Source organism: Ylistrum balloti, unplaced genomic scaffold, assembly GCF_031769215.1.
Source record: "Ylistrum balloti isolate Yb309-2 unplaced genomic scaffold, AGI_CSIRO_Ybal_v1 Utg371016, whole genome shotgun sequence".
Lineage (NCBI taxonomy): Eukaryota > Metazoa > Mollusca > Bivalvia > Pectinida > Pectinidae > Ylistrum > Ylistrum balloti.
Window position 1 is genome coordinate 202,679 of NW_026782565.1, and position 19,191 is coordinate 221,869.

Below are 19,191 nucleotides of genomic sequence, written 5' to 3' on the forward strand. Positions count from 1 at the left end.
CCTATATTCTTGCTATAGTCATGTCCAATATGTAAATGAAAAAATGATAATAGATGGTTAGATCCAGTCTCTTCCTGATACCCTTAACTGATAGTAAAATGTTCTCCTTGAAGTAAACAATATATTGTGCTAATAGAATGATGATGAAAACAAAACTCCTGTCCATATGGTATTTTGTTATTGTTTTATAGATGGCCATGTTTTCATGTTGTGCCAAACTTCCTGGATAATGTTGATATACATCTTTCACTTTCTAGCCTCGCCGGATGAACACAGGTGTTTGTTACATGTTGAACATAGTTAATATAACATAACTATGGTAGTAAAACTATGACTTTTTGTAAGGTTAGAAGCTTAAAGCATGCATTATCATAATCTAAAACAAACATTGCCGCCAGAATGGAAAGAAATTTGCATCCTGTGACAAACTGGCAATATATTTTAGCTAGAATTGTCAAATAATTGTCAGTAGAGCTGAGATTAAAAAAAAACAATAATATGTTTTATAAGGTCGCACAGTATTATAGATAAATACTTAGAAGCTAAAGCCCGTTGGATCGACTGGTTATGTAAGGGAGCATCTTATCGGTAAAGTTGACATTGAGTTATTCACCATTAGGTGAGTACAAAGCTACAGACAAACAATTTAAGCATTGCAGTCGGTATTCAAACATTGATAATCATCATCTGATAACTTTATACCATGTGCATATCGAATAAGAAATCTGTAGATTTGCGTGTCCACACAACACGTGTTTTGTGTACCACCTCGAGCTTTCTTTATACTTGAAAACGATTTTTATTTAATTTTGCAGTCTCATCTCGTTTTGATTTTCCACAAAATACATTTGACATACGAGACTTCATCAAATTGGAAAGACCAGCGTATCAAATTACTGACATACTTTTTGTCATTACTAAATGAAAGTTAACGATATTCTTTAAATTGGAAAAGGGCGTATATTTAAAACAATATCCTTTCCATAAACGTTGAATACTAAATAAGAACAAATATGTATTGTTTTTGCCACGTATTGCCCTGTAATTATGGAGGGAGACGATTGGTTTTAGCACATGTTCTACTGGTTAGTCTGCTTTTCTAATCATTTTTTGGTCAGGCAATAACTTCTAAACCGTCAAAGACGTCTTAATGAAAATTGTTGCACACTTTATTAACTAAACGCAGATATGCAGTGCAGTGCTGGTAGGTCTGAATTTAACCTCAAAGGGTAAAGGTCAAATGAGCGTTTTTCAATAAATTTCCTTAGTCACTTATAGCCGATGTATACTACACTGCCGTTAGGTCACTGTAACCTTGACCTTAGGATCAAAGGCCTGAATATTTATTCAAAGCGTGACCAAACTTGGAAATTTGTTGAAATTCCAGCCCAAGTGTTCTAGTTTTCTCGCATTTTCAGTAACAAAGCAATGTTATTTAGATAAACGGTTATTGAAAGAGGATAAGACAAAACATCTGTTCATCAAAAGTGTACAACATGTGGTGGATATTAGATATTCTGCTTCCTCTTAATATCGTTTTTAATATTATTATTTATACTGTAATTATATGTGCAATACGTACTAATTTAGTATATATACTTGTTTATACCATAGCTTTCTAAACTTTCCAACATTGTTAAAAGTAAAACAATGTCAAATAAACTTGATAATTGACAGCAGTTGTTTGTTGGTTTTTTTTTTTTTTTTTTTTTTTTTTCCTTTCTTACAAACCCATCCTGCAAAAGCAGCAAATATGATTGAAAAAGGATAAATATATTTTTGTTCACCAAAATAAATCTTCATTCATATTTAATTTTGTACCCCAGAATTATTTGAAAGATATCAATGTTATCTGATCCAAGAATAGATGATAAAAATCTGTGCTAATTCGTGGTCACAAGTTAACATTGCGACCTTGCTTCCTGGTGATACCACGACATTCTGCCAGGACGTATAAAATGAATTATACAAGGGCATTAACCTCTGGTAGAAATCCTTATATAAGATCCTTTTGATTATAGATCTGAAAATGACTAATTTTGCATGAACTTATTACCCCCTATCCGTGTAAATTCTCCATTGCGATAGAGGCAATAGCTTTGTATATATCGTGTACATTTAACATCACTTCTGGCACTGAATACAATGGGTTGATTTGGATCTTAAAACAATTGAAAATTAAAAAGCATGCCTTCAAACCGGAATGTTCAATGCGCATAAATAAAGTCATTAGCAATACTATGTCAGTGGTAATTTGGAGTACTTACATTGTCTGTAGTCGTCCAGTATCTAGTTATTATACTGGCTTGCCTGGTTTGCAGCCCGCGGAATTTTGCGACAACTTTCCTTTTCAGTGTAAGCAAGGTTGATATAAGAACTTACTTTTGATTCTGTTCGACAGATTGACGTGTACAGGACCCCTTATTTGTCCAGAAACTGTGACTTTGGCTCTGTGTTTAGGGGAAAGTCATGATAGGCACCTCCTACACGTTGTAACCGTACCCGTGGTTAATTACAATCCGACACTAATACAATGTCGAAGTTTATGGTACCGTGAAGAGCGAGGTGACTATTTTTCCTGAAATCTGAGAAGGAATCAAAGTTTGATTAGGGTTTGTATTCACGCAAACTATAGCACGAACGTGATATCAACTTTTTTTCGTATATTGAAGTGCATATTTGTATACATTTCTGTCATGACATCGTGATGGTCGGAACCATACAGCTTGTAAAATTGCAAATAAAAACACTTTTTTTTCGTTCTTAGCCAGTGTGGAAAATATATCGAATTACCCAATTTGGCTTTTAATGGCCAGGTGAAGCCCGGCTACACTAGTGATATATCCGGACTAATATGAATTATGCAGAACCTATACAAATTTAGGATACATTCTACTAGGTTTTTAAATGTTGACCAATTCCTTACTTTTTTACTTGATTTTTTACTTGAACACATGTCAAACCAATTGTAGGTAATAAGCTCACACCTATATTTATACATTTTTAATTAGAAGGCATTTATAATGAAAGGCGGTAAGCACTGAAAGGTGGACTTACACAATAGGTACCAGACTCTGAAATCAGTTTGTTCAAAGGACGTCACTCTTCCTTAATGTGTTTATAAGGGTCTTACATGTAAAGAATTGTACCTGTTCTGTTTTATATCTATGTAAATCTGTTGGATCCTTACATGTAAAGAATTGTACCTGTTCTGTTTTATATCTATGTGAATTTGTCAGATCCTGTAGGAACTTGTGTTATTCTCATCGTAAGAGAAAAATGCATCGTAAGTGGTACCGATAAAACCTGTCTGTTGCATTATTTTACTTCCGAGTCCTTAAATGTATCTCTACAACACAATGTCCTGTTCACTTAATCGATACTGCCTTTGTCAGGACCTGGTCTCCCCTGTCCAGTAGTTTATTTTCCTCATCACATTTTGTTAAAGCAACGATGGAAATATTTTTCTTTCGCATAATCAACGAAGTGAAGCAATCAAGTTCCTACGAAAGACATAAAATGGGAGTTGAAGAAGAGCGAGTGAAAGGGTTTACACGATGGTATATGAACAAGCATTGAAAAAGTCGATTTTCATTTTGTATAATTAAACGGAACATTTCACTATTAGATCAGGGTAACGACCATCAAATGGCTCATAATCTTCGTCAACATGTACTTCTCGAAACTTGTGTAGAAAATTTATTGAAGTTATTGTACAAGTAAATCAAGGTAACTGTGATATTGAGAACAAGTCTCTAAGTATTGGAAACAAGTATGTAAACAGGTGGGGAAGCGGGTAGGGAAAATTGTACAAGTAAATTAGTGTAACTATGATGTTGGGAACAAGTCTCTAAGTATTGAAAACAAGTATGTAAACACGTGGGGAAGCGGGTAGGGAAAATTGTACAAGTAAATTAGTGTAACTATGATGTTGGGAACAAGTCTCTAAGTATTGGAAACAAGTATGTAAACACGCGGGGAAGCGGGTAGGGAAAATTGTACAAGTAAATTAGTGTAATTGTGATGTTGGGAACAAGTCTCTAAGTATTGAAAACAAGTATGTAAACACGTGGGGAAGCGGGTAAGGAAAATTCATTATTCATCTACAACAATCTTTGCAGATATATGACTGTAACAGAATATATGGAATCGTGTTATTATTATCACTGTTGAACATAAAAAATCATTTTCCATAAAGTTTATCTCACAAAAATCATGAAATTATTAATTGCTTTTAATCAATCTTGTTGGCGTATCTGTACGTGTAAAGGGTCATAAACATTTGTACATATTACATTACCCATTAATCTTAATCATAACTTTAAAATTTACATCTACTACTGATATGTTCGCAACTTGTTACCATCAGGCAAGTCTTAAAAGGTAAGCGTCTTACATTTAAACATGATATGAACACTAACTTCCCACTCTGTCGTTTCTGAATCTAAATACGTATTGTACTATACGTTGTAGTATACGAACTACCTACATTCTGTTGTCTAGTGAAACTATGTATTGTGCTGGTTACCTATACATAAGTATTAGCAAAATGGCCGAATTGCGTGTATTTATCCTATAAATTCCAGCGGTGTTATGGGAGTTTTCTTGTCATTTGATAGTCCAGTATAAGCCGAGTCGGCTTTTGCATTCCATCTCCTGATTTGACGTGACCCAGGGTTTTGTGAGTCAGAATGACAACGTAATTTTTAAAGGTGATCGGTTCTGGATGTAAAGGAAGTAATTGTTGCTCTCAACATTTTTTTTAATAAAGAGAAATAGATTAGAGGTCTGAAATATCTTTTCCATGTAATTCTAATTATAGGTGGTCATCTGTTAAACGGATTCGATAAATATTGAACTTTTGTGTTCATTCATCATCAGTTTAGGCAAGTAAACTGTTACATGGGTCATTCCATTTCATAAAAGTTGGTGATTCCATGAGAGTAAGTGTTTGTATGATCACTCCTGATAGAATATATCTGGACTCTTACCAACTACTTGTATGAAAATGTATCATGAACTTCGTGAGTATTATTTATCGACGACAACGTAGCCCCTGAAAATATTAATTTTACAATGATTACTAGCAGTGGGGATATGAAAATAATTAAGATGTAATTGGCATTATTTTTGATATCCTGGATAATATAGTTTACCTCTGTTGTATATTTCTATTATAAAAAAAACAAACATATATTTGTTTTGTTATTTGTGTGAGGGTTACATGCAATCGATAATATCAAGTGAGGACCACAGAAGGGCAGTTTGAAAAACTAGCAAAATGAAAAATGCATTCACTCTGGTCATATTACACCAACAATGGGCCAACCTATTCTTATATTCGTCTAGTTTAAAATTGAACATCAAGTAATTAAGGTCTAGAGAACCGATACCCCTGATAATCTCGCTTGGGTGGAAATCGACCAGGAAGAAACAGAATTACATAACACGTGATTACATTATATGAAAAAGTTTCATTTTTGTCGTTATCGTATCGTAAGCTTAGTTGAGAACTAAAACAGAAAGTTCTCAAATGCACACTTGTCGTGTCATGATCAGGGGCGTAGCTTCCATAGAAAGAAAAAGTGCATATGTTGGACAAAATTACAAAACTAAGGTTGAAAATAAATATCAGGGGTTGAAGTTTGTTGTTAAATAAAAAAAAAACTCTCTCAGAAAACGATTCAAAACATCTTTGAAATAATCAAATTCAGAACCCTCGCCTGGGCTTACACATTTCTGCTGGGCTAGTTCCGCCCCTGGTGATCATACACTAGGTAATAGCAGATTATAAACAAAGCTTTTTTCTATGGACTTCCTATTTATCATGAACATATTTTGTGTGTTATATATGCATGTGATTGATCATGTTAACGTTATTGACAATTATATTTCTACGTCAACTTTGAATATATCTACTAGTCTAGAAAGGGGAACAAATTTGGTGTATTTGTACATCGTAATGCCAATGATTTGTCATTTACATTTCAATATTAAACAATAAAAAATCACAAAATTGTTCAGTCAACCGTGATACTACCGAGTTTAATGCCCTTTTTAACACTGAGAATATCGGTCATCTCAGGACCTCTGCTTACCTGCTCTACGTCTGAATTGTTGTTAAAGTGATAACTCGGCTGATAGACTCAGTTATGATAGCTAGGTATGTATGATAAAGATAGAACCATACATTACATTCATCGTAAGTGTATAACTCTCATTGTTTGGTCATCTGTGTTGTTTGCCTCAGGTCCTATGTTGGATGTACATTTTGTGAATTTGTTTTTGCGATATATACGTTCCTAAAATGTATGTTACAATTTTCAATAACAAATGTATCTCACTTATATGCGATTTGTCTTTATCTGCTGTCATATAACGTACAAGGATGTAGTTTACTGTTTCAGTTATGTTCAATTGGATTCTTTTAAAATGTTTAAAATGTGGATGTTTTGTGTAACTTATTTATCTTATCGTTCCGGCCTGTTTATCACGGTTGAATAATGGTAATTTCTCGGGAGTTATTTTTTCTTGTTTCCATACGAGGCTGAATTTATTGAAGAGCTTATCAAAACAGGTCACAAAGACAAAGGTCGTTTAATTTCACTCTCAGAAGTACTAATGACGTCTTGTCTACATCAGCCATTTATCTCAATCCTTTCTTGCAACGAATTGTATGAAATAACAAGAAAATACTATCATGTGAATATGTCAATGAAAATCCCACAGAAGTTTTATGGTCGCCAAAATGATCTCATTGAGAAATATTTTATTTTATTTGCGCGAAATGAAGCTGGTTGTGTTGGTGCTCGTCAGTGTGCCTGTTGGTGCTGTCGTTGTATACCTTGTATTCACTTGAAAACGTGACATCACTTACGTAACTGAAGATTTACATGGCGGAATAGAGACGCTTACTCTTCCGGAACACCTGGTTTTTTTGCTTTCTCAGTACTTGTCAGGAGTCCCGGTTTAAATCTTTCTTTTGTTGATATTTTGCTTTGATTTTATTGAATTTGAGTTTGGACTCTGATTATGTTCACATATAAGTATTTTTTTTCTTCTTATTTCTTTACGAGTATGTCTCGTGCTGTACATAGAAGAGTTATCTTTCTTGTCTCATACAATAGTTGATGTTATTTGCTTTATTTAAGATTTTCTGTTGAATTAGAAATGAACGATTACCTACATCTGTTTATTACAGTAGTTGTCAGGATGAACCATTCCTTAATGCATATGCACGGTCATTTTACATCTTATCACATGTTTGATATAAAACATGAATGATATTATAAGTTGTGACATCTAACGTTCATGTCGTAACGAGTAGTTTCACGGTTGAATAGTTACAAAATGTGCAAAAAATGGTTGATCATTTTATATATATAAAGTGTCAATCAAATTTCAATTGCATAGTCACTTAATTATTTCATTAGATAAAAGTTGGTAACGTGAAAAAACTATAGTTTTGAGTCTTGATTTAGTTATAAACATTACTCGTAATGTACACCAATACTGTTTGTAAATTACTGATAAGATTTGTGACAAATTAAGAATAGCACTGCTTACTTTTTACAAACATTGTGATACTCTCTGATTTTACCTATCTTCATAGAGGTGATAGATATTGTATGATGCAGTTTAATCCATTTTTTGGCTCTTTTGTATCTGATGTTTTGTATTTAATGGTGCTATTCACTTATTTGTCTTTTGTACAATAGTCAAGCAAACATAATTGTATAGTCAGTGTCTCTTTATTATGCTTTATTATTTATCATTCATTATCCGACAAAACTCTGTCTTATTCTATATTACAGTATACTATTTACTTGTATGTCTATGCACGATGTTACAGGTGGTAGACACTGATGGTAGATTTTGTAGACCCAGAAGTTTGCTGCAAACCGCATGTCGCTTTTTAATTCATTCGAATGGTGACACATTTCAGAATACAGGCGCGTGCTCTCTTTCGAAATGATCTATATTGAAAGTTATGAGATTCATTTAACTTTGTGGGTCTATGTACCTCCCAAACAGGTATTTGACATAGAAGATAGAAACAGCTGTATGATTAATTATTTGGATTTAGTGAAATTCTTAATATGTGTTAAAAGGTACTACTCACTTGTGTGTACTTTGTGTAATCTTCATTATAACTAGTACTTACATAGATACGGTATAATTTAATTCTGTTACATTGTGTGTTATTTTCGTAGTTACAGCTAATGCATTTGTTGATTTCATCGTTATAATCATCACTTATGAATTTTTCGTTGTACGGAAACCTTGTGTAGTATAGTTTCTTTATTTAACTAGAAACTACTGTAAACGTGGTATGTTTTATTGTCATTATTGTTGTATGTACAATTGAATCATCATTTCATGTAAAAGCTTTAAATAAATAACAATAAAATATTTATACAAACTGTACATAGAAATACCGTAAACGTTGTAATTTCGAGTTCATTATTATCGATTTTGTCGAGAATGGAATGAAATATCGAAAATACGATACCTTGAAATTAAGTGAATTTTATAAGTATTTTAAGCCAGTTTCCGTTTCATGACTTTCGCGAAAATTAAAATGTTTCACAAACTGCGGAAATTTGGACCATCGAAATTAATAGCCTTAACAGTATAAGATAATATATGATCTATGTTTTGATTTTTATAATCAGTCAGTCATAAATATACTCAACAGTTCTGTCATTCGTCGCGCACTGATCCAGAAATACAGCACATAACAACGACTAATTCTTAAAATCACACTGGACATTGTTTTATAAGCCTGTAAAAGGGTTCACTTCCTGTCCGAAACATCCATCGGAACCTATCAAATCAAATGAATATTGACTTCCGCCCACTAATGGACTGCTCCGGAAACCTTCGCTTTCCGCCTTCATACAAGATATCCTGGAGGAGGTACTGTTTCCCACGCACCTGTAATATAAGAATAAGACGATAGCGGAGAAGGCATTAGGCTTCTAAGGAAACCAAGACTCCTTACGGGATTAAATGTTTTTGATAAGTCCTTCTCGCAATTTTTTCTAGTGTAATTCTTTGTTAAAGTTTCAAACTAACATATGTTTATAAAGGCTCATAAAACCTGTCCATTCCGTTGCTGCTTTGTAAACCGATTTCCTAGTATAGAATATGAAATAGTATATTTGTTTTTCAGGAATTGGAATTTATATTGAGTGCTTCTGTCCACATTATGATGACAGATACCTATCATATGGGATACAGGTAGTTAATGTCCTTTATCAATAAAACTGGTCTTACATACAAATAACAATCGATGGTTAAAACTTGAACATGACGTTTCTATGAAAGTGTGTGATCAGTTTCCAGATAGGTTCTTATAAGGATTTCTGGCGTGTTTAGAAATCGTAACTTCAGTAAACTTTACATATGGTGTTATTAAATTGTATTGAAAAACAGAGCGATAAATGTCTTTTAAAAAATACCATAACATTTTTACATCTACATCATAAAATATTGATATAACAGAACGTCGTATGATCACAATACTGTAATATATATTACCGGCAGTAATCATCCCTCCCATCATTGTCTGCGTCACGCATGTACCACGTGTCCTTTAGTCCAGCATCGAATCCCATCTTTGACACATACATGTGATCCTGTCCAATACTGCCAGCCAACGCACAAGACAAAAACTGTTTCTTCCGTTTGCCTATAACTCTGATCAACGGAAGAAATCAGACAATATCATGAGCAAGGCAGCTATGAGAAAAGATCCGTTCAAATTCAACATGTATTCTAGTACTGGTGCGATGAAGAAGAAATTTTATTTTACATAAGAATAAAATCGTATAAGCAGTGTTATTGTCTTTGTTTAAGTATTCAGCGCATGACATCATATAACTACTATGCTTTATTGCTAGTGTTATGTATCGAAACGAGTTGAAAAACGGCAACTGTCTCGGAAAATGTCAATCATTCAATACGTTGACTTGTAATGTTAAGAGATAGTCGCCGTAGTCAATCACTACATTAATTGATAACGTTAAGAGATAATCGCCGTAGTCAATCACTACATTAATTGATAACGTTAAGAGATAATCGCTGTAGTCAATCACTACATTAATTGATAACGTTAAGAGATAATCGCCGTAGTCAATCACTACATTAATTGATAACGTTAAGAGATAATCGCCGTAGTCAATCACTACATTAATTGATAACGTTAAGAGATAATCGCCGTAGTCAATCACTACATTAATTGATAACGTTAAGAGATAATCGCCGTAGTCAATCACTACATTAATTGATAACGTTAAGAGATAATCGCCGTAGTCAATCATTACATTAATTGATAACGTTAAGAGATAATCGCCGTAGTCAATCACTACATTAATTGATAACGTTAAGAGATAATCGCCGTAGTCAATCACTACATTAATTGATAACGTTAAGAGATAATCGCCGTAGTCAATCACTACATTAATTGATAACGTTAAGAGATAATCGCCGTAGTCAATCACTACATTAATTGATAACGTTAAGAGATAATCGCCGTAGTCAATCACTACATTAATTGATAACGTTAAATCGCCGTAATCACTACATTAATTGATAACGTTAAGAGATAATCGCCGTAGTCAATCACTACATTAATTGATAACGTTAAGAGATAATCGCCGTAGTCAATCACTACATTAATTGATAACGTTAAGAGATAATCGCCGTAGTCAATCACTACATTAATTGATAACGTTAAGAGATAATCGCCGTAGTCAATCACTACATTAATTGATAATATAAACAGATACCTGCAGTAATCATTCGCGGCACCAGTTCCTTGAATGTCGGCCCAACCCCGGAACAACTTGCTGTCACCTTGGTCTATAACGTCATACCGACGAGGATGAATGGTTTGGGATGTCGACCGTGGTGGTATGTCATCAATTTCATCATCGTCGTCCCTCAAAATCGGAATCACATTGTCGTTTTGGGAATGTTTGTGGACGTATCTCCATATGCCGTGATCTACAATAGTTAAATATACATGGAAGTTTCCATGGTAAAGGTCTGGTGATAAAGGCTTTCACGATGTACCTGAACCTAAAGTGGTTTGGCAACACATTATATACAAATTCAAGATAAGAAGTTACATTGGAGAGAAGATCAGGAATCATAACGATACAAATACTGTAGAAACTGTAAACGGCAGCGAACAGGCCAGAGGCAAAATACTGAAAACCTGCATACACCTGTGTGAGCATGATTGTAAACAAAGCGAACAAGTGTCATGGATGCAATTTAAATATGAGCACATGGGATCTGCATGTTGTAACTTAAACAACACAGAATACTGTATTATTGGTTCTGATGATTGAAACAGAAGCTATCTACCAACAATTACGATAAAAACGAGACCATACGAGACTATGCATAATCAGTTTCCCCAACAAAGTCTTTATTTCTCACCTAGTTATAAGATTGTTGGCTACGTATAAACTATTCTGTACAACTGGAGAAGGTATACAGGTACCATTGTCAGCATTTTAATGTCTATAGATTTCATAAACGAATGGTGCCAATTGCGAAGGAGTGACGCCAAAATCAAAATAATGTAAATCTTATCATATTTGATATTTCTTTAATTATTTTAATGTAATTTTCGTTATCATATTTTGCTTTCAGTTGTTGCTTTTGGGTCTGTATTAACATTGTGTTGATCTGTCAAAATTTCCATTTTCTCACAATGAAAGGTTTTACAAAAGACATACCAGTTAACAGTATCTTCAAATACATATTCAGAATTAGGTACAGTTGAGCTAATAATAAATATAAATGCATCATACAGCTGTTTCGTCTTTCTAGGACTCGTCATTGATATTACATCATACAGCTGTTTCGTCCTTCTATGACTCGTCATTGATGCTACATCATACAGTTGTCTCGTCCTTCTAGGACCTGTCTGTGATGCTACATCATACAGTTGTCTCGTCCTTCTAGGGCTCGTCATTGATGCTACATCATACAGTTGTCTCGTCCTTCTAGGACTCGTCATTGATGCTACATCATACAGTTGTCTCGTCCTTCTAGGACTCGTCATTGATGCTACATCATACAGTTGTCTCGTCCTTCTAGGGCTCGTCATTGATGCTACATCATACAGTTGTCTCGTCCTTCTAGGACTCGTCATTGATGCTACATCATACAGTTGTCTCGTCCTTCTAGGGCTCGTCATTGATGCTACATCATACAGTTGTCTCGTCCTTCTAGGACTCGTCATTGATGCTACATCATACAGTTGTCTCGTCCTTCTAGGACTCGTCATTGATGCTACATCATACAGTTGTCTCGTCCTTCTAGGACTCGTCATTGATGCTACATCATACAGTTGTCTCGTCCTTCTAGGGCTCGTCATTGATGCTACATCATACAGTTGTCTCGTCCTTCTAGGACTCGTCATTGATGCTACATCATACAGTTGTCTCGTCCTTCTAGGACCTGTCTGTGATGCTACATCATACAGTTGTCTCGTCCTTCTAGGACTCGTCATTGATGCTACACCATACAGCTGTCTCGTCCTTCTAGGACTCGTCATTGATGCTACATCATACAGTTGTCTCGTCCTTCTAGGACTCGTCATTGATATTACATCATACAGCTGTCTCGTCCTTCTAAGACTCGTCTTTGATGCTACATCATACAGCTGCTTCGTCCTTCAAGGACTCGTCTTTGATGCTTCATTATACAGCTGTCTCGTCCTTCTAGGACTCGTCACTGATGCTAAGGGCCTATATCTAGGAAGCAACCGTGGTAAGTTCAAAGTCATGAAAAGAAATGTTAAATTCTCCAGATGGAGGGGTGCTTCAGTGCTCTTCGATCGGCAAATCTAAAGCTAGGATACGTTGTCGGCCAGCAGTCACTAAATTTATCCCCTTTTTGAAGTGTTTAAACAACAAATTCACAATAATTTTTTTTATACCATTGACACAAGTGGCAGGCAATCTGACCATAACTTGAATCAAGGAATATTTTTAAATTCTTTTATCGTAAGTACTTCTTCGACGACATCCACCACGTAAATCTTTACCAATTTACATAAACATTACTCATTTCTTTCCCTAATATAAAAACAAAAAGCACCAGAAGAACAAAAGTGCATCGAAAACCTCCAATTTCATATCACGAGAAAAAAAGGAAAATAACTATTTTGATTGTTTGGAACAATGTGTAAATAGGGGTTTCCTGATGATAATGAAGAATATTGATCTTATCTGAGATAATGATAAACATTACTAATGCAATACAATGTCATCACTATATTATTATATGGTGAATAAGCAAAATCGCCGAAAATATTTCGTCCAAATCACAGAGTTAACAGTTAAGGTAAACGATAGTGTTTCCAACAGGTCAGAGGTCAAATAAGAACAGAGGCTAAATAAGAAGTATATTAATGATCTGTTTTAGGACTTCTCCTGGTAATCTGTGAATACGATCTCCAGACGGGAACGAAATACAGTTAATACTCCGGCGCGGATATTGTCACGGATATAGAAGTCCTATCAAAATCAGTAGACCGAAGGATGAAACCATTGACACTGCTGAAATTGGAGTAATGCAGATGTCAGGGAAAAAGAGAAGGAAATGCCGTGACCCCACTCAGTACTAAAAAACCTGGTGATCAGCTGGACGAGGAAGAATTCTTGACCAGTGAGATCGTGATTTTGATACACATGTGGAGACTTCAGGTACAAGGAAGATTTTATTTCTGAATCTTCCGTTAGCTCTTATTGGTATTTCTAGATATTATTTTATTGTAAAACTTGAGAGTTTAATGAGACGTAATAGACATTCCCAAAAAATCTATATCTTAGTGAACTGTAATTGTAATTTTTCAAGGTACTAAGTATATAGACATCCGCTTCCTGAGGGCGCAAATTTATATCAGCTGTTCATGTTGTCATAACCTGACATTTAAAGACATTTTTCACTATGGGCATGTCATATCGTATTTATTATCAATGGTTAGAGATCAGTGATAACTGTAATAAACAAATAGAAAAATCATTTCTGCAAATCCGAATTTTTTTTCTTTAAACCGACAACTTAATTTAATGTCATGCTAATGTCATGTTGTTCAAAACATCAAATTTTGTGTGGAATCAAAGGATATTCGGGGGACAATGCGTATGGACGTAAAATAAGTATAAAGTTGAAGTTCCAACAAGCTCAATATTAAACGTGATAGATGAGACCTCCTTGGCCTCCCCTCGTACATTATTTTACCCTGTTGGAACTTCGTGACAAGACCATCCCTGGTTCTAAAACGTCAGCATTTTGCCAGGTAAAGATTGCTCTATCTTTGCCGTAGTAATAGTTGTCGTCAAGGTTATCTCAAGGTTAGTCAATAGAAGGTTTTAGGTAATTTTAATTTTTTTGAAATGAAAGCAGAACAGAAATACATTGTGTGACTATGACCTGTGTATACTTTATCCCATTCTGACATTTTCCCGGTTATTTAACGTTTTAGTAGAGAATACAAAAACTATCATTTTCGCTTAAACATTGAACTTGTAAAAGCTTTTGAAAACAAAATGTTTATTATACGCCCCAGCACACCCCAAATTTTTGCCCCTTAATTGTCGAAGAGTCGAAATAAAATATGAAAAGCATACTGCAAAGCTGACCTTCCTGCAAAAGTAAGGTTTATCATAAATAAAGGAATACTGAAGATTAAGTCTCGTATTCGACTCAGTAAGAAAAATCAACATTGATACACTTGTATATTCAGTCTTGAGCAGTGAAAACATAATGACGAAATACGTGTTATTTTTACAGTCGTACATGATTTCAACATTATTTATTCTACGTCTTAAGGCTATCACAACAACTCTCTTGTCCCGTGGGGATCTAATGGACTCCATGGATTGTCTGTTTACAATACCAAAAGTACTGACTGACACTAGTACTTATCACAAACATAGAGTTTATTTAAGACACATCCGGGGCTTTCTTTCTGGCTATGTTATAAAGTGTGCACGCGCGGGTGTGTACTGGTCTCTCAACATCATAACTATGCTGAATAATGTTGATATCAAATGAACATTTTCTTGTGAATAAAAAGATTGTACAAAAGACACAAAAGCGAAAATCACTTTTCGATAGAATAAGATACGACAGACCCAAATAATCTTGCCCTTACCCCAATATTCAGATAATATAACGTACCTATTTTGATTTTTTGTAAATGAAATGGATACGTTTGAAAATCCAGTCACGACAACAATGATTTAATGTGGTTTTATTTTCATTCATTTTAACAGCACTATAACCAGTCAAAATTTTAATGTATCCTGACGTGCTTTAAATGACCATTTTTCGTCAGGATCTATCGTTCCCACGACACATTATCGTCAGTGTGAAAAATTAGATGATGCCCATTGCACCGCGATGGAAAATGGGGAATTAAGTCATGGAGGCGTGCCTTCTCTGTTTTCTGTATTGCCGAGCCCACGGGACACACGAAGTGAAACACATGTTCGGTAGTATTAAGGAACTTGATTAGTTATAAAGATGATATATTTGTGTGTGTTATACTAATCTTTCCAGTCGGCTATTGTTGACTGGCAGGCGGGGCCCAACCTCTGTGGTCAGATGGCCCCGATCAACCCTTATCTTTAACGCGCGTGCATTGCACGTGGAGTAAACAGGCATCGGTAATAATACATTTATAAAAGGTGCAAGGTGAAGCCTATCTACACAATAAGAAAGAAACAAATAAAACGATGAAAATAGGTCAGCCTACTACCATAATATTATATTCTAAAGTCAGCAGGCTCGTGAAAATTGTTATTTCCAGCTGGCATTTTATGTTGACAGTGAATGTAAGAGAAATCAGTTGACGAAATAAATTTATAAATCTAACATCAAATCCGTTCCTCCCACCAATTTACTACTGCTTAAACTTCTCTCAAGTTGGGTCATAAACATCTTTAATACTGATTCATACGTTTTATCTTATGTATAAACCTATTCATTTACATGTTCATTTATTAACATTTGTATTACAATAAAATATTTGTAAACTTAACAAATCTTTTGAAGACTTCGTTACCTAATGTTATGATATTTGTGTGTCAAGCTTTCAAAGCACCTAGTCAGTTGACATACGATTTTTTGCATATTTCGATCAAATCAAAAGTACCTGAACGCTTGATACAGTTTTTCCTCGGAAAGCTCTCGCACCTGAGTCCCCACGGCCAGATCGACCCTTTTGGAATCTTCTTCTTTATAAACATCCGACGCCACAGTTTCCAGGTGGCTGTACAGAATTCCTGACATGGCACCACATTTTGTTTTCTGACGTTTGGAAGCAGGTAGTCAACACTGGCACCACAAGGCGGATAAAACACAACACAGAAAAATGCATCGAAAAATTCTCGTTTGGAGTTTCGCAGTTTTGCAGTAACGTTGAAAATGTTACTTTGGTTTTTAGATATGCTACCTTCCTTATCGAAATGATAATAAAACTGTTGACATGTACTATTTTGGGCGATACGCACACAAGATGAACGACCATCCACATGAAGGATTAATAACCCTAAAATCGAGGCTAGAGGTATCAATATATCCATTATGAGTAGTATCGATGTAGTGGCGGTCCTACCCAGACACACACTGTAAGGGGTTAATGCTGGCGTGAAGTTGGCCAGCAGTTGTGTCTGGCCTCAGTACGTATACATGTATAATGTGGGCGGGTAAACACACAAATCAAACCCTAGCTCAACCAAAGATACTGGAGATCACAATTCTTTCCACATCCAGTCAGGTCAAAGGTCAATATTAGGGAGGGAGACTGTCCGACAGGCCTCGTTGAGTACGACATTTGACGGCCAATGACCATAGGCGTAAGCCATGTTACCAGCCACAGTAACCCACGCCCTTCACCTGGCACTCATTGTCCAGTAACCCAATACCACAGCTTACAAAGAATCAAAGTTAGACATGTTTTTAAAGCAAACAAAATCAATCGTCCTACTGTATATAATAACAAACAGGCATGGATAATATTTCTACAGAGTAAGTTGACGACTATTAACTTCACCAGTAATAAAGATCAACATGTACATTATTTTTTATAAAAGGCAATAAAAATAATTTCATTTACTTATTACTTTCCCGTAAACAAAGCGTCAAGTTGACATCGTCAACAAAGTTGGGATTTGTTGGCAGATAAGCCCGGTCATTTAGATCCCGTTACAGGCGGTCAAGGGTCGTGACAAGTGTAAGGAATTCGGGCGACGCAGTGGCTGAATCAAGTGTCCCACAATTGTTATCTCCAAGTAACGTGCTTAATCAGAAAACTATGTGAAATTAACAGGCGATTAATGGAAAATTCAAATACCTCGTGTTGTTGCCTGTATTCCTTCAGGAGTCGCTGATAAAAAAAATTTACAGCCGCGCTATCTTTTGAGAACAAGCCTGCTGCTTGAGAAGGGCGTTATTGGAATGACATAAGAAATTGGTGTAACTCATTGCCGTACTATTCTATGTATGAGAAAGTGGATTGGAATGGAAAGCTTTGAGAGCACTGGTTACTGAATAAGACTGACATGAAATATGTTTCTTGGTTTCGGACTTGTTACTTTCCATGCTGTCCCAAATTTGGTTTTGGTTTGTTTCACATTTAATGGAATTTCAGATTTTATGAAAAATAACTTTACATGTTACAAATTAGAAATGTGCTGCTTAGAAAATTAAAAATCCAAAAATTGAAATTGATATGAAGTTAGATTTGATCTGCAGATTGTAAGATTAACTAAGAAACCATGACGATGTATTGACAGAGAAACATCTATGATTAAGTACGTTGTGTAATACTTCAGTGACAGACTCGTATAAATTTTCATAAACAGAATGAAAGATTATTATGTTATTACGAAGCAACAGCGATTCATGTGATTAACGAAGTCGGGGTGGTGTGAGCTCATTTTTTAATGATATCACGCTTACAATTGTCGAGGTTAAAAGCACACGTTCGAGGTTCAAATTACAGACAAAGCTAATAGCATGTTCATTCCAGAATGAGACAAAGTAATAATATGACATCTGAATGAATTAATTCATCCTTAAATGTGTTTTGAAGACGTGAAGCACGAAATCCCATTGCTATTTTGTGCAGAGCAAGATCGTCATTCCATAACGATACAACACGATCATGTCAAAGATATGAATTTCAAAATCAATCAATATTTCACCATCGGCGAATGTTTAATAATTCAATCACGACAAACAAAGACGAAAAGATTTGGCAAACTACTAAATTTCAAAATTTTCAATATAATAGTTGTCAGATCGTAATCTCACAGCGCTAAGTTATGCCGTAATAGTTGTACGAATACAATAACAAGATCAACACCTTATATAAACTGTAGCGTCAAAATTTGTGTCTACTGTGTCAAATATTCAACAAACCAGATATACTAGTTGCAAATATATAAAAAAAAAACATGAAGAATAATATAGCTTATATACATATACCTTATGAAAATGCTTTGCATGTTAGTAAATGATAGTAAATAATTATTTGCATTATGTCATCAAAGGCAAGTTTCGCTTCTTTCCTTCCTTCCTTCCTTCCTTCCTTCCTTCCTTCCTTCCTTCATTCATTCATTCATTCGTCCATCCATCCATCCATCCATCCATCCATCCATCCATCCATCCATTCATTCATTCATTCATTCATTCATTCATTCATTCATTCATTCATTCATTCATTCATTCATTCATTCATTCAATCATTCATTCATTCGTCCATCCATCCATCCATCCATCCATCCATCCATCCATTCATTCATTCATTCATTCATTCATTCATTCATTCATTCCGTCTACATTGTATTTGTTTTCATAATTCACCTGATTTGTTTATTTAATTTCTGTATTAATTTCTTCGAAGAGAGACAATTTTATCATACTAATAGTAATAGGGAATGTTCTTGTACTAAGTGTAATAGGGAAGTTGATGTACTTAGTGTAATAGGGAAGTTGATGTACTTAGTGTAATAGGGAAGTTGGTGTACTTAGTGTAATAGGGAAGTTGGTGTACTTAGTGTAATAGGGAAGTTGATGTACTTAGTGTAATAGGGAAGTCAGTGTACTTAGTGTAATAGGGAAGTTGGTGTACTTAGTGTAATAGGGAAGTTGGTG

General features: G+C 34.9%; 1 protein-coding gene across 1 annotated transcript; it reads right to left on the minus strand.

Annotated features, from left to right (window-relative positions):
- Window positions 1-8,496: 8,496 nt before the first annotated feature.
- On the minus strand, window positions 8,497-16,616 carry LOC132560115 (uncharacterized). The gene is made up of 4 exons (XM_060224760.1): window positions 16,187-16,616; window positions 10,794-11,010; window positions 9,544-9,702; window positions 8,497-8,937 (listed from the first exon to the last, which is right to left on the minus strand). The coding sequence occupies exons 1-4, from the start codon at window positions 16,614-16,616 to the stop codon at window positions 8,778-8,780; spliced, it is 966 nt and encodes a 321-aa protein (XP_060080743.1). The 3' UTR covers window positions 8,497-8,777.
- Between the last annotated feature and the right edge of the window lie 2,575 nt (window positions 16,617-19,191).

Bases quoted from the DNA above. Each gene is read 5' to 3' on its own strand.
- LOC132560115 (XM_060224760.1), bottom strand. From the start codon at position 16,616: ATGGATATATTGATACCTCTAGCCTCGATTTTAGGGTTATTAATCCTT. The intron at 9,703-10,793 runs GTATCTGTTTAT...TCCGTTGATCAG, and splicing joins GCCGCGAATGATTACTGCAG to AGTTATAGGCAAACGGAAGA. The intron at 8,938-9,543 runs GTAATATATATT...CTTATATTACAG, and splicing joins GGGAGGGATGATTACTGCCG to GTGCGTGGGAAACAGTACCT.